General features: G+C 37.5%; 1 protein-coding gene across 1 annotated transcript in view; it reads right to left on the bottom strand.

The window, feature by feature from the left end:
* The window catches only part of TTC13 (tetratricopeptide repeat domain 13), a 40,233-nt gene extending 22,980 nt beyond the window's left edge, over positions 1–17,253 (bottom strand). Inside the window, exons 1-8 of the mRNA XM_054280295.1 lie at positions 17,055–17,253; positions 13,361–13,455; positions 10,512–10,587; positions 7,653–7,723; positions 5,302–5,367; positions 3,712–3,804; positions 2,519–2,635; positions 1,593–1,703 (exon numbers count right to left, since the gene is read on the bottom strand). Coding sequence (XP_054136270.1) covers positions 1,593–1,703; positions 2,519–2,635; positions 3,712–3,804; positions 5,302–5,367; positions 7,653–7,723; positions 10,512–10,587; positions 13,361–13,455; positions 17,055–17,253 — 828 coding nt within the window. The remainder of the gene's footprint in view (positions 1–1,592; positions 1,704–2,518; positions 2,636–3,711; positions 3,805–5,301; positions 5,368–7,652; positions 7,724–10,511; positions 10,588–13,360; positions 13,456–17,054) is intronic.
* Positions 17,254–17,277: the final 24 nt, after the last annotated feature.

The following is a 17,277-nucleotide window of genomic DNA, read 5'->3' as shown; positions in this document are numbered from 1 at the left end:
GAATTACTGGTATCTTTCGTCAATTCAGAAATCCTTGTTTAGAAAAACAATCAAATATATTCTGAGCACTATAATGTGCACAAAAATACCCACTGAACAAAAATGTAGGACAATCACCTACAACTATAGAGAGGCTCATATCCTATAGATAAGTTTTAAAATCAAGATTATTATTCCAAAAACCAGTGATTCAAACAAATCTCTTTTCACTCAAAACTGAACATATCCACCCTCAACCCCAATCTTCAATTTTCAGCAAGCCTTATAAAACCTAACACATGGTAGCCTGAATCTGACTGGAAGCTAAGGTGTACCTGGGAATGAAAAACCACTCAGTGATAATCTCTGAACATGAACATCAGAGAGGGAAAATGCTTCCTTTGAGAAAAGAAACTGGGGAGAAGGATGTGGCAATACAGAAATGTATTGACCTGTGTATCAGAAAGAAGAAAACTTTGCTTCTATTCTGCTAACTGAGACAGCACTTATTTTTGTCAACTTTCCAGTCAGTTTTTTATTTTTGCCATCACTTTTTGGGGTCTCTGTTGCCTACAACAAAAATCAGAAATCCAGACTATTATTTGCAAGTGTCTCTTCTTAATGCAAGAAGACACAGACAATAAAAGTTCAATGACAGTCTGATGTTCTCAGAGCATACAGTGAGACTGTGGAAAAAATACCTGCTTGGGTACTAAAAAAGTGAGGAAATGGACTGCAAAAAAAAATAGAGATAAAAAATAGTGCTTGCCTATGAAAGATAGTGGGCTGAAACTCAAGAGCCCTGGGTAGCCTCCAGATTCTGCATACAACCCTTAATGAACCCCAAGCTGTTATCAGAGGTCAAACAAAAAAGACAGCTCCCACTGTTGAATTCAGGAATCACACCATTGCATCTTAATTTTTCCAACTGAGGATTTCAGATAACTTGTCTAATTACTCTCTCCTCTGGAAAACGGCAGCAGCACCTCTAAATACTTTACAAACAAGAAACAGGGGCAATATTACTACACCTAAAACAGAGAGAAGTTTTGAGTTAAAAATGGTGAAAACTTAAAGACATGGGATGAACTTACTTCCCTGCTGATTTTAGAAACTGAAGGAGCAAGTATGTTCCCTCAAGTTAAATACCAGCCTTCCAGAAACAACATAGGATTGAAATAAACATGTATAAATGCAAGGCTCCACCAGCACTTTCCTTTATTACTCCCTAGCTCATTCAAGGAAGAGTTTAAAATTAATTTCTTCTTCATCCCTCTTCCCTTCCTAAAACTTAGGAAATCTCTGCTTAATTTTGAAATTTTTGAATATAATCATACAAATACTAGCACAGGTGCTAAATACAAATATCTTTCAAAGCATTATCCTTAAACATGTCTGTTATCACTGACCTAATGAGATTCAAAAAGACCTGCAGTATTTACAAATCATATCATGGAATCTTTTTGTTTTGCTTGCACTCTTTTACCTTAAAAATCTTCCTTATGTGAGAGAAAATAGATATATCAACACCAATGATATTTCTACTGTTTAATGGAAATAACTTCAAACAAAGGGCATTGTTCCACATGAACTACTGTTTAATATAGCTTTACCTTCAGGAGTCCTCTGTGAAAGAAGGTTAAGCCTTTATAAAGCATAGCTATAGGCTGATTTTTGTTCAGTTCCAGTGAGCGCTGAAAATCTTCATGGGCTGTTGCATAATCCTATGATAAAGAAGATTTCAGATGACACAGAAAACACCATACACATAAAGAGGAATGCGTACTTTTATTTCCATAAAAGTAAACTACAGAATTTTGTTTAATATATGAAGTCAGTCTCAGGGCTAAGCAGCAATGATTATCAATTACCAATCAGAACATTAAAGAATGCACAATACAACTTTTACAGAAAGTGCTGTATAAAACACAGTAAAGTACATGGAAAAATAGCTGGAAGCAAACAGTGAAATCAGAAGAATCAAGCAGGAAATCAGCTATCTAGTATTCACACAATCTTTGAAGATAAAGCTACTCGTTCTACATTAAAGCTTTAAGAACACCACACACAGATCACATAGCAAAATGGGATGTTGGCATTTTTGTAGGGGTTTTTTGTTTATTGTGAGAAGTGTTTTTTTAAAGTATATAAAAGACTTACTGCCTTGGCCGTAAGTACTTTCCTTCTTAGGCTGGTGTTTATCAATACTAATTAACTGCAGGTTATAAATCAAGTCAAAGTCTTTATCTACTTCCTACTCCTCAAACACAGAAGTATCTGAGGTGCGCATGCAAGGTACTTGTCCTCTGATTCTCAGCATTAAATAGATTTGCAAATGAAATACTTAGTGAATACTCCTGAACTGTCAGAAAGCAGCTACAGGAGAAGCAGGGCTTTTGTTATTAGATTGGTTTGGGTTTTTTTAACTAAATAGGAAAGAAGTTCTAGAACAAAATTAAGAACTAGAACAGAAGTCAACAAAATCATGAACAACATCCCAAACAACCAAAGCCAAAGAGAATCCCCAAACTCCACTAACCTCAGATATGAAGTAAAGGGTACCTCTGTGCCTGTAGAGCCTTGCTGATGGTTGTAGCTGAATTGCTTTGGTAAGATCTGATAATGCTTCACTGATTCGTCCTAGTGGGGACAATATCTAAGAGTACAAAACCAAAACACAGTTTAGAGCAGACAGACTGAATGGACTTGTTTTAGAAATAGAAGATTATTCTTTTCCATGTTCAGCTTTAACAGAGTAATTGTATTTGCTAGAATAGGCTGGAAAGTCCCACTATAAATGTCAGTAATTACGGCTTTTAAACCCGTATGAAAGAATAAATCTGGAAGAATTTTTCTCAAAACTATCAGTGTACATGAACATCATCACATACTCAGAAATCCTGTATTCCAAACTAAAAACAAGTCGATCAAAGCAAAATACTCAATTTCAAGCCATTTCAACATATTCACGTGAAAATTTAATTAAAGTATCCTCCACAGCCTAATTTGAAAAAAACATTCCCCCAATGGAAAATGGACCATTTCCAATTATTTGAATGCCCTTCACATTTTTAGATCAAGGTTCACAAATGTGCTAAGAGATTACCAAAAACATTAAAACTCTGAATATTATGGCAGCTATCACATGCTGCCATACAGCTGTACAGTATGCTGACTTTAATATTTATACTTTTGGTTTGTCTACAAAGCTGCTTCTTAACATCTCAACATTTTCTGTAATGTAGTTAGCAAAACAAAACTTGATTTAAAAAAAAAAATATATATGTGGGTTGGAATGATTTTGAAATTACATGCACAAATATAAACCCAGAACATTCAATTTTTTAAAAATTTGGTATTTTAACAATTACTAGTATTCACTGTAGATTTACTAAGGTGACAAAAGGTGCAAATAGTGAGGTTCAAGTGATATTTTCATGAATTTCATAAAAAAAACCTTAAACAGAAATGATCTTGTTATATAGTATGTAAAACTGAACACTTACACATAATATATGCTGTTCCATTGGCTAAAATAACTCTATATCGTCTATGTCTTATTTTAAAACTAGATATTCCACAAATTACACTGTTTGAGAGGAAATGTGTATATTTTAAAAGAAAGGAGAACAGAACACCAAGCTGTAGGCACTAAGTCAGTTAAGATATGATTGGAAACACAGTATAATTGCAACTTCTCTCAAAGTCTGAGAAGACACAAAAAATGCTCACTTCTGCTCGCTGTTCAAATACTTCAGGATGATCTGGTTCTAGACTAATCACCCTGCTGAGCTCAAACAGAGCAAGTTCAGCATTTTTCATATCCTAGAAAGGAGAAAAATAAACAAGGTGAACAACTGGGCATACTTAGACTAATATACTCTCAAGATGAAGGACAACTAGATTGGCTAAGTGTTTGAAAGTGTAACTGTTGATATTAAAAGCTCTTCACATCTTTGCTAAAAACATCAAGATGCATTATTCTGCAAATAGCTGGAAAAAAACCACACCTGCTACAAACAATGAAACTAAACTTTGTTTCTACACATAATCTTTATGTTGTACCTCTAATAATTTATTAAATAACTCTGTGAATAAATATTAGATTTATAGCTCCAGAGGTACTTTGCTTGGCAGCAAAGCTGGTTCAAGCTCCCACATGAATTCCAACACACAGGAACACTCATACCCACCAGTGCTGTCATCAGCACTGTCTGCAGCTTAAGCAAAGTAGTACTGATGAATGGGAGGATGCCAACAGCATCCTGCCTATCTAAAATTATAAACTGTCCTCAATTAAGTAGTTAATCAATAGGATGGAAGTAGTTACTTCATTGGAAGAAAATTCTAAGTAATTATACAGCACATTCTAGATTAGATTCCATTGATTTTTTTTTTCTCAAAGCAAAGAAATTTTGTGCTTAATATCATCTCTGTGTCTTGAAGGTGTCACTCAAAAACTTTTACCAAGTGAAACTGTATCAACACCTAGCTAAACCAAGAAAACAAACTCACATTGATGTTAAAAACACGCAAATATGAGGGACCTCAAGCTCTTGACAGTACCCCTAGATAATTAAACACTCTGAAAAAGAAAATTTTCAACGAGTTATTAAATTATTCATTCTTCTAGAACTCTAGCAACTATTCAACCATGATTCAACTGGCCACAAATTCCTACAAGGACCACAGTCTACTCATAAATTTCTCAAATTTCTCTTGGATCAAGAAGTTATTTGAGCAGTAAGTATTGCAACCAAGTAATTTAACTTTGATTTTTTTTTCACAAATTCAAAGTGGTATACTTATCATGAGGCATAAGCAATCAAAAAGCAATGCAAAGTCCACTGTATTGGATGAGCTGACAATGTTTCCAGGCTGCAAAATACATTTTCATTTCCAAATACAGCTGAGGTATGGAGATGAATTCAGTGGGACTTCATAAATCTTCTCTCAGAGGCAAAATACTGCCTGTTATCTTAATAGGCAACTCTTTCAAGAAGCTGTGGCTCACAGCCTTACTATCTAGCACTCACAACAGTGCCCAATCTCCTCCTTTGGCACACTTACGTTGTGCAGCTTTTCTTCCACAGTCTCACAAAGCAAATGCACCCATGGCTTGAGCAGCATGATCTGCTAGATCCCTCCATGTCATACAGTGCACCAGCCAAGGGACAGACTCCTCACGAAACAGAGGAGCACAAAGACTTTGGGGTGTACTTAACACATTCTCACCAGTCTAGTTATTCCTATTACAGGCTTTCTGATAGTTCAGACTCAAATAATTCAATTGGATATTAATTTAAAAAATTATCTACTCACATGCAGTCCTTTTTTTCCGTATGCTATCCCTCGTCCATAAATTGCACTAACCAGCTCTGGTTCTTCCTGTTAAACAAATAAAATATTAATTTGTGGTGTGAGTTTTTTGGTTTTTCAATATGTACTTAATTTTAGCTGATCTAAAGTAGTAAGCAATGAACAATCACAGCTACCAGGCAAAGAAATTTATTGTATTACAGTCCATACTTTCATATGCTCACAACTTCCAATTCAATTTAATGGAATTGTTCTGGAGTATTTCTCTGATAAAAAAGCCAAACAGAGAGCAGTTATCGTGCCACCTACCAAAACTATTACCCTGTGTACATTAGACTAGATTACAATACACAGTATTCATTAGAATACTCTGTTACCCATTGCAATAGTTGTAACCTTAGTGGTAATTATGTAACTTCTGTCTCATGTCACTGAACTGATAAAAAACACATAATTTGGCAACTCAAAGCTTATTTTCCATGCAATTTAAATTTGAGATTTAAAATTTGGGAGCAAGATATTATGACATCCTGATGAAATTTATATTCAGACAGCAGCTAAAACCAGAGGCATTCTACTAAAATAGTTCTGTAAAATTCAAACCAACTTTCCCTGGGTTAGATTTAATTTTGTGACTTTCCTACTAGGGCACTTAGACAGAATGCACCCTACATAGTAAATCTACTTCTTGTTTGATGTAATTTACTCCAACCACAGTTTCCCACACACACTTCAAGAACTATACAGCAAAACTGTTTTGTCAACACAACAATGCCTATACAGTGAAGTTTCCCTGAAAACCAGTCAGGAATCGCCATCTTCACACCTGCAAGGAACACAGCTGTCCTACAAAGTTTGTAGCACAGGCCTGGTCGTTTTTAATTGGGACATCTGCCAAGAAACAAACTGTTTCCTAAGAAACAAACTGCTGCAGACAGAACAACAGAATACAAGGCATATCAGTGCTGGCAGTTTGCCAGACTCCAACTTATTCCAAGTTTATGCTTGGCTACATCAACAGTAGGTATAGCTTCCTACTCTTAATACTATGGCTAAGCAAGGCTGTTTTATTCAGTTAAATGTTTTAATGCTCACTTTATATGTATTTAAAATTGCATTGTGGAAAACTGAGTGAACAATCATGATTACTTTACAGCCTTTCAGGCATACCATAAGCATGATACCAAAGCAGACTTTAAACTGAGATGTGGGCACTGCAGAAGTACTCTAGCACATAAATGCTTCTCCCAGAATCTTTCTACAGTTGGTGTATCTTGCTTATCTTCACCTTTTAAGTATTAAGTTTCCTTCTAAATAAAGACAGGAAACAATACGTAAATCCAGTGGTTTTGAAAGCAGGATTTCTCATTAGGGTAAAAAACAATCCTGACATAAAAGCAAATCAAAGACAGATATCACTAAAAACCTGTATCAACCAAATAAAAATAAAAGCACACAAAAACCCCAAACATTCTTGTCCTCAGATAAATTCCCTGGAATAATTCCATTAAATTGCCACACTTCCAGTCAATTTAAGAACAAGCCATATGACACTTAAAAGAAATACATGCCATTATTTGCAATATTGCTTTCAGCTTGCATTTGTGTACTTTAAACAGTTTAAATGAAAAAGTATGTCCACGCTTCTGAACGTTCCAGGTTTTTAGCCATAAAAATGCAGTATTTTTAAAATCATCTTTAGTTGAAGCTTATAATATTGTTGGGGCTGATTTTGTTTTAAATGTGACTACCTCCTACTTGATTAACTGTAGAAGATTCTGAATTGTTTATTCTGGTCAGGAAAAACACTCATAAGTATTAGTTATGTTTTATTTACATATTAAACTAATTAAATTCTTACCATTGAAAAAGGACAAAGGCAGCATACAAAATCATTTATCACTGTGAAAGCAATGTGTTACTTGCCACTAGCAATAAATTATCTCTATCAGGGCTTTTTCCCTCATGTTATTGGCACCATGCTGTCACCCAAAAAAGTCTACTTTAAAATATCTCGTAGTCTACTTTAAAATATATCGTACACAACGATAGCAGACAATCTAAGAAACTTCAGCTCTGCAGAGTCAGGCCTCTGAAAACACGTGCTTTTTTTGGTCAAAGTGCCACAAAAACTTTATGCCTACAGATGAGAAAAATACTCACCAAATAACCAAGATACTGATCACCCAGTTCTAACAGTATGCTTATGTTTGGATGGAAAAGAAAATGAACAAACAGCAGAATAATTGCTCTCATCTAAAAATCCTTAATTTAATATTTGTTTAATTAAAAGCCATATGTGGCAATAGATATTTTCATTAAGTTATTTTTTGGGGTCCAAGCAGAAAACTTACCTGCAGCATTGTTGAAAAATGTCGTATAGCTTCATCATACAAGCCGTTGCCGATCAACACGTATGCAATTGCTAAGAAAACATTAAAAATGTAAATAAAACAGGAAAAAAAATCGGACTTTTTAAAGCTATTAAATACTACCAAATTGTAAAATGTTTAAGTTCCTACATGGCAGTGAAGATGATTTTAATCAGAGGATTCCTGAATGGCCACCAAAATGACATGACTTCCCTCAGCCATTACCTAGCATTCATGAATTACTCAATTCATACTGTGCTCTTCAGGGCTCTTTCGGGATTTTGTGATCTACTTGTGGGCTTTTTCTCTCCTTTTTACAGTCCTTTAGGAAAGGACCCATGTTTGCTTCTCAAATACTTAGGATCAGAAAAGGCACTATGATCCCAATACGACAGTTCTGGATGCTTTCTCAGAAGTGTCACCTGGCTAAGTTTTTTTGACAATTTGATTAGGGAAATTCTACTTGTTTGTACACATATTAATAAACTTTATTAGTTCACAATAAGATTTTCCTTCATTTGAATTACCTAGAAATACCTCAACTAAACTGATTTCACTATATAAAAAACTGAAACACAAGTGAATCTTCAGCTATGCTATAATTATGAAAAGCTTTCAAGTTCTTGTGCATCCCCCCCATTTTGAAGTAGAAGCCAAGTGTTTGAAAAAGAAACCATTAGAAATACGTTCCTGTAATCTCCACAAGATACAAAAATACAGTCAAATCACGACTGGAAAGCTGTAGTTTTGCTTGCATGACTGAAGTTCAGTTCTGACAGCTGAATATCTCAAGATTGCTTCATTTTGCATGTTTTAACTTCTCACAATTCTTAACTCTGAATTAAGCTCCGTCTACACTGTCAACACAACCCAGTACCTTGAAGCCCACAGCTATGAAAGTTAGAGAGAACTTTTCCCCAGGCAGTTTGTTCAAACAGCTGGCAGTGGAACTACAAGCAGATTTCACCTTTCCCCACTTACAGTGAATTTAGCAACAGAAGAGGCACCTCTTAGCTTAATTATTTATTCAAACATGAGAAGAGACAAGTAAGTCATTTAAAGCAAAGGCATTATTAACAGGACACAGACACTTATCTTTCAGGCAGGCAGAGCCACATTGTTTTGGCAGTGCTGCTAAGCACAGTTCATTAAAAAAGGAAAACAGTTAAATGAAAAAGAAATAAGAAGTGTATTTAATCCAGAGCTTGTCTCATACTCAGAGCACTTCTATTATGAAGAAGGAAATATTTGTGTGCAATATAAGCTTTCTCCTCAATACATAAAAAGCTTCACTTGGCACAAATACATAGGATTACCAAAAAAGGGAAAAAAATGGCCAGGGGGAAGGACAGGATGAAGAGCTCTTGAATTTTCCTCACTTCATTCTTCTTCAAGACTATATAGTTATTACTATCATCTTTAGGCTTTGAATCCCAGAACACAGAAAAAGTGGAACATAAAATAAAGTCAACTCAACCATTTCAGCGTTAAGAAAAAATCTGGAGGACACAAGATAACCAAGACTTACATTGTCACTCAGTTGCTTTACTGATAACAACTGTATTCAGTTTATACAAGATACTTGGCAAAATGCCACACTGAACTGTGAACTGTCTGCAAAACTCTGGCAAGCGGCTGACAGCTAGTACCTGATACAGTACCAACTTCTTTTAAACAGTATCTTCTTGATTTTTTAATTTTTAATATTACAAAACTACAAGTACTTCATTATGAAAAAATCTAATGGTTAACAATGGCCCATTAGCCAAAGTATTTCAGTCCCAACATTCCTTCAGAAGGCCCCATACATTCTGTGCTACTTCTCCTCAGAACAGTTAAAAGCAACACGCCAAAATGAGAAGGACCAAACCAGGCTCTTCACACCACAACATCCTTGGACTAAAGTGGGTAGATAGGTGCCAGCCTACATGCCAAACATGAGGAAAGAGACCTTCTAGCAGAGTATTCCAAGTCTACAGAACAGATACTAGAAGTACCAGATATTTTCATCTGAACAGAAGCTTAGTATTCTTTGCAGGATTCTATGAACATAGAGCTAGGTAGTCTAGGAATATTAAAAAATATTAAGCCCTCAAATTTTCCTGGATAAATTAATGAAGGTAGAAACTAAGCCAGAAAAAAACCTTCTTAATTATTTTAAATTCATTAGAGGGGATCAAAATCTCTCTTTGCTGTTACACAAAAGATGGTCTGCTGCCTTCCTTGACACACATCCTCAACAATCTCTTGGCTACCTTGTAATACCTCTATTTGAAGAAGCATTGCAACTCCATTTTTGAGTCCCCTGAGGAAAGTATCTCCTGCTCATTTATTAGAAATGCCCCCATTTCTTTGTGCTGAGTGTGCTTTGAAAAAACTTCAAGTAGCAGCCTAGGACATAATTCAGAAAGTCTTCCTGCTGCACATAAATTTTGATGGGAAGAGTGTGGAGACAGGAAACAGATCCAAGATCTAAGCTTCATAGAAACCACACTGCATTGGTTGCATTTTCTGGATGTTTGAACAGTTTTAGTCATCAATAATCACAGAAAAATGGAAACAGGAAGTAGCTGAGCATATTAAAAAGGATTTAATCAGAATTCTTTTTGAACATCTGCTTAAGCAGACATGGTGAAGAATTCTAGTGAAGAAAGCAGGAAAGGTTTTTAGCAACAGAGATAAGTATTTGCTTTATAAGACCAGAGGAAACTTGCTGTATTTCCAGACTTATTATGATCAATTTGAAGTTAATGCATCACTTCAATCATCAATTTTTAAAACATTTAGTGCTAATAATTAGCACATCAATCACCTGCACAAACCTTATATAAAACATCTTACCCAGTTCTTCATTTGTGTTGTCATTATCAGTAGCAAATGGAAATCGTTTTTGTTCTGCAAGCAACTTCGCTTGACTCTGTAAAACATCATATTTTCAAGGGTTCAGCAAACAACAACACAGAATTTAACAGAAAATCCATGTCTTAAATCCTTAAGAGAATGCCTTAAAACACAAAGTTAAAAGGAATGTGATTTCACTAAGGTAACTGAAATCAAGTTCATTCCTAGTCTTCCACAGGGAGAAAAGCTTCCCTTCAGTCAGATGCTGCTGTTTTCTGCTCTAACTAAGGGTAATCAAACCTCAGAAAGAACATTGTCAGCATTTTACCAGGGACTGATGCTTCTGGATTGCTTAAGGTCAAGTTTTCTGGCCTTCTTAAGACACCTTACTTCTTATGAAAGTTTATACTGTTTGCCCTATAATTATTCCTTTGTCTCCTGCAAGGGAAGAGTACTGCAGAAGAGTAAAACACTGAAAATAAACACTGAAAAGAGTATCACTCCATCAATATAGAACACATCAATATAGAAGTTTAGAAAGCTAAACTTCACAATGCCATACTAAAGAGGCTGTCCTTTCAACAATGGCATTTCAATGACATTCTATCAGTTCTACACTTTGTTCAAACTGTAGTCTTATCCAGGATGTCTGTTCCCTAAAAATGCACCTATAGAAACCAACAGTGTCAAAGACAACTAGCCCAGAAATGCAGAAATATTCAGCTCTATTTATTTCCACAAATACTTTTCATAGACAGCTGTAAGCCTATCAGAGTAGTTTATGTTAGAAAAATACAAAATGTTCATTTAAATCAATTGGTCTTTCAAACTGTTTTAGGAAACAAGAAGGGGGAAAAATAGCATCTCTCTCCATTCAGTTATCTTATTTCAATTCAACTAAACAGCTTGTTTCCACTACTGTTCTCCTTTAAGGTTGTTTTGCCTGTCCAATCAAAAGTAGTCACATTAACTGCGTCCACAACACAGACATTTCATTTACCTAAAAAGTGCAAAAGTTAAATGGCCAGATTCCATTGCACAGTTTTTGCCCTGTGTGTCTAATAATGAGGAGAACATCTGGTCTGCTCTAAGGATTTAGTGTTTTGGAAAACAAGAATGATTAGCAAACGGATTTTACAAACTTTTCATTTTTTACTGCAATTAAAAGCGATGTATGAGCTCTACATTACACTATACCACTGAAAATTGTTACTCTGCCTATATCTGCACCTCTACACTAACAGAGTGTGGCAGTTATTTCCCTTATAGAGAAAAGCCATTAGTAACACAGCACAAAAATGAGCAGAGTTCAACAGATATAACAATAAGAAAACTAAATCTACATTGCAATCCACATGCATTTACCAACGCAACACTATCATATCACCAATGGCCGTCATGCAATATTCAGAAAATGACCTTTAACAACCCTACAAAACATTATTCTTCTATAATTGTCTTAATATTAGGAAAAAGAGCACAACATTTTTACTGAAGGACAATCTCTTCCTTGATGGATTTACAAAAACAGATCTACACATCTTTGTCTGCAGACAAAGATCTAGCCAGATTCCACACTGGTGTTGGAAAATAAGCCCCAAGCAGCAGGATCCCACAATACATTAGAATAATTTCCTATGGATTACTGAGCTGCATGTGACAGCAAGAGAAGTACCACTACCTCATCTGTTTTGACATTACACAGTAACAGAACCGTTGTGGTGGCAGAGAAGTGGTTTCACACTTCCTCAACAAACTCTGAATTCAGGTACAGGTTAAACATCCTGCAACTCTACACTCAAAAAACATCAGTCACTCTGTCTTCAAGAAACAGGAGAATTTTCACCATAGCACCATATCCCAACAGGTTTAATTCTTGCTCTCTTTAAAACAAATCTTTTGGGTTTTTTTAACGGGGAAATTTCTTTCTAACAAACATACATTTCACTGTTAGAAAGAATTGCTGGTACTGTTGGACTAGACAGGAAAGATCTCCTGACCAATATATGATGAAGTCTAAGGAGAATATTCAAGTCAAACAATTGGCTTAGGGGATTTGCAGTACAGTAATTTTAATTCCAAGTGCCACCTTTGGAGAAGTTGCTCCCAGTTAAAATATTGTTTACAGATTCCCTCAGCCAATAATTTCTAAAAATTTGCCAAAGCTACTTTGTTAATTCACATGGAAATGATTTGAAAATTTTCAACACCTGTATTCTACTGGACTGAAGATGTAACATCAAACCTTGGTTCTCAAAAGGCTAAGAGTAGTGTTGCAAGAAAACCCAAATTCCAAACTAGTCCTCTTGAGGTCTCTCTACCAAAAAATACTCTTCTTTTGTGAGAATATTCTTCACATGCCAGGTCAGTATCACATTTAGTGAAACACAGTCTGAAGCCTCTAACTCTCATCTTTGCACAGTGTTACTTCTGTAGAGACTAGAAGTCATTGCTCTTACTTTTACACATATTTTGCAGTAAACCTCAGGAAGCTAATCTGGGAAAAAGCTAATGCACCTCCCCCTTTTTCAGGCATAGCCCCTGCACCCCCAAAACAAAAAAATTAATTGGTTAATTAATTGAGGTGAAGGTCAGCTCTCAGTGACAACATCTGCTTCAATTAGTTGACAACCCTAAAGACTGATGAGAGATAACTACAAAGTAATACTTTTATGAGCAACTTGAGTTTATTCATACCTAAGCCTTTTGGGCAGCAATGCCTACTGATTAACAGATCTATTTGCATTTATTTCCCTGAACTTCATTCTAACTGGTTATGCAGCTGAAGTAGTCTGCAACTTCAACAATCTAGTAAAATAATTTTGTACATTATATTCTTGATAACATACCAGAATTTTTTCTGTATTCAAGGAAAGTATAGATTCACAGGACGATGATCCTCCTATGTCACAATCCGATTCATGGAAGTGCAAAAATGATGAATCTGGGAGAAGAGAGAGAAAATACTTTTAGGAACTCATAGAGCTACGTATATGTTCTATTATCTCATCTCACATTTCCTCATGTTTGGCTGAACAGCTTCCCCACAGGGCACCCCACAGGGCAGAACTTTCATGAAGTGCTCTCTGCCCATAGCGTTACACCCTCACAGCCAGGGAAGCAAGAGCTGAGATGAAAGCTTCATCTAATTAGTTTTATCCCTACTTATGTTTATGCTTCTGGTTATGAATAGATTAATAAAAAGCAGTGCTAAAAAAATGGGGCAGAAGTGAAAAAGGAGGAAGCTGGAAGCAAATAACAAGGGCTTGGAGTAGGCATGTCTTCTTTCAGCATTATGATTTCATTCTCGCATCCAAGAAGTAGCAGATAAAATTCATTCCAATCCCAGAGAAGGAAATAAATGGAATGGACCACAAAGACATAGGGGAAAGCTGCAGAAAACAGAGGTATAATGAACTCTAATTGACCAAACATATACAAAGGTAAGCTAGTAAGAATGTCATTTTAAAAAGCATAAGGCTGATTCATTTCTCCTAAAAGTCAAACACAGCTTGTTGGCATAGCAGAGAAAAAGTTTAAGATATCAAACAAATAAAGAAGTAACAATAATAATCAACTACTCCCTCAGATTGATAGGAAACAGAAACCACTCCTTCCTCTATGTCATGCTTTTAATTGCTATTCCAATAGAACTGTTAACTTTCAAACCTTTGGAACCTAGAGCTTCTATCATCTTTAAATATTTCAAGAATAAACAAGAAAAAGAAAATATACGGCATTATCTCCTTGAAACCATGTCACAAATACCAAATTTTATCATCTCCCTTGATGTTTGTAAATCTAAACTTGATGCTAAGTTTGAAAGGCTCGGGGGCAGGGTGTGCTCTTATATTTTGACTTCTTAAGGATTGTAGTAATTAATTCCCTATCTCTCATAAGCACAGAGCTAAAAAAGAAAAAGAAACAGTCTTCTTGTAAAGAGAAATAAAGGAAGCATCTAAAATCATTCCCTGTAAACAGGAACTTGGATCTACATTGAGCCATAAATGATAAGCAGTGGGAGAAGTTTTACAACAAAAGCAAGGGTAGTAAAAAGCAGAAGTTCAAAGTTTAAAGTCAGTCCTGTGAGAACAGTGGCAAACCACTCATAGTTTCCAAAAAGAGCGCTGCCAGCATGACGTTTCATCCCTGCCCTTTGTTCTTCACACTGGTCAAACACTCCTGTGCTACGCCAGCGTTATTAACACGTTACTTGTTCCTGCTGGTGCTTGTGATTCAATAACTTCAGTTTTGGATGCAGACTCAACAAGAAACTTTTGCTTCAGACATCCAAACAAAGAGGTGCAGGCATGGCCTACCTCTGGAATAATTTTCTTCACAACAGCAAGGATTTACTGAAATAATTTTTTGTAAGGTGGTAGGGAATAAGACAGCCAAGCCATAAGCTTGATACAAGCTACAGCAGGTAAAGACTCCCTCAGATCCTGCAGTTCTTGGGGAAACAAACTGCTTTACTCATATGGAGAAATGGATCTGCCTTTGTCTGCAAGTCAGACACAATCAAAACTGAACCACATTAACAACTTCATGAAAATGAAGCTTTCTTCATTTTCAGAAACACCAACCAGAGAAAGTACTTTGGACCTTGTAGTAGGCTACAGGGAAAACTATTTGAGACCAAAAAAAAATCTCAGCTTCTGTGCAAGTTGTACTAAAACAAAGACTGAGAGCTCAAGGAATTTTTCAATTGGCAATTCATTTAGTCCTAGCACGTAAACAGCAAGGAGTGAACTGGTATAGAGCTATTTGAAGGCAAGTAAGTTGTTCTGTAAGTAAGGCCTATCTTACTCCCAGAGCATGCAAGGTACCTGGGACACCTGATGATTCAAGCAGAACTCTTTGTACCAATCCTAGCTACACCGGTTTCTTTAAAACAACACTGTTAAATCAGAATCTAATCTTCCGATTCCACCTCTGAAGGAGTGCCTTGAGTCAATCATTCATGTCAGGTCTAGTAACAGATGTAATCAAGTGCTTTGCCATTTATTAACTTGTAGGGTATACAGATTTTTATCTCAACACTGGGTGAAAGTCTTCTTGTTTTATGCTTAAGCTTGAATAATTTGTAGCAACGGTTACCTGAGATAACTTTCAAGATCTGGTTTCACCTTTAGGTACTATGGCTCTCAGCCACTGCAGCCACACACACACAAAGGTAATAAAAACTAACCAAAGAACTTTATAATGCGAAGACAAAAGCACATACAGAAGGGAGGGGAGAAAGCAAAAACCCAGGCGCAGGAAACTCATAAGAAGTTATTTCCACAAAGTCTGTTATTCAAGTGGATTACATTTGTTTTATATTAGTTATTAGGGACCATGGAATTGCTGATATGAGCACAGGCCTTATGAAATAAAGGGCAGGGGAAAAAATCACAAAACCATGCTGACAGCTAGGATGTCATCACACATCACTGTTTATTCTCTTATACATAATTTAGTATCACATTCCAAGCAACTGATAGACCTTTTTCTTCATCTGCATTGTGTGCACATTGCGATTCAGACTGGCATCTTTGTATGGCTCATTCACACCATGCTCAAGATCAACAATCACAACACATTAAACCACATGATCCAGATATAAAAGATACTCAAGCAGATAAAAACAGTTTTAACTATGCCTGTATTACAAGACATCAATTAACTCGAAAAATAGCAGAAGATCTGCTACTCAAACTTGGTACTCATAAGAGAAGCATTCAAGTCACGAGTAAAATAGATGTAATGTGGCTGAAATGAAATCGAGCCACACCTCATTCACGGAAACACAGAACTGATACGGTTGGAAGAGATCTATGGAGACCATCCAGTCCAACCCTCCTGCAGGGTCACCTTGAGCAGGTGACACAAGAACACATCCAGGTAGGTTTTGAATGTGTCCAGATAGAGAAAATCCACAAGCTCCTTGGGCAGCCTGTTCCAAGTGCTCTGACACCCTCATACAAAGCGGTTCTCCCCCAAGTTGAACTGGAACTTGTATTTAAGTTTGTGGTCACTGCTCCTCATCCTGTCCCTGGGCATCACTAAAAAGTCTGGCACCATACTCTTGACACCTTCATGAGATTCCCTCTCAGTCTTCTTCCCTTTAGACTAACATGCCCAGCTCCCACAGTCTCTCTTCGTGAGAGACGCTCCAGACCGCTGGACCCTCTCCGGCAGCTCCTTGTACTGACAAACTCAGTAACACAAGCACGGAGTACAGGCGTATCCCCAAACTACTGCGCGCGGGAATGAAAAGCAGCAGAGTCCAGCAGCCGGGCTCGGAGGTGAACGGGCAGCAGGGATCCTGCGTGTGGTACCTAAGGCTTGCCCGCCCAGGGGTGAGAGATTTTCCCGGGCTCGCTGCCACAGCCCCTGTGGCTCCGCGCTGCCGCTCACCCTCGGGCAGCCTCGCTGTGCGCCAGCCGAGGGCAGCGGCGGCACAGGCCGGGGGCCGCCGGCACCCCGCCCCGCCCCGGGCCCCACCGGCACCGCCGCCCCGGGCTGCGGGCGGTCACCGCGGCGACGCCCCTGACTCACCGCACTCGGCCGAGTACTGCTCTGCCCACTCCCCCGCCGGGCCGTGGCGCTGCCGGTGCCGCTCCTGCTGGAACAGGGACAGCGCCGGGTAGCGCTCGGTGAGGGCGAGCGCGGCCGGGGCCAGCAGGGCCAGCACGGCCAGCGGCACCCACAGACCCCGCGCCAGCCCGCCAGCAGGTGCCATCTTCACGGCGCGCATGTGCGCCGCCTCGCCCGGGAACAC

Source organism: Melozone crissalis, unplaced genomic scaffold, assembly GCF_028551555.1.
Source record: "Melozone crissalis strain CALT ecotype California unplaced genomic scaffold, PUWL_Pcris_2 ptg000027l_1, whole genome shotgun sequence".
NCBI classification, from domain to species: domain Eukaryota; kingdom Metazoa; phylum Chordata; class Aves; order Passeriformes; family Passerellidae; genus Melozone; species Melozone crissalis.
The sequence above is the reverse complement of the archived record's forward strand: the minus strand, read 5'-3'. Positions and strand labels throughout refer to the sequence as shown.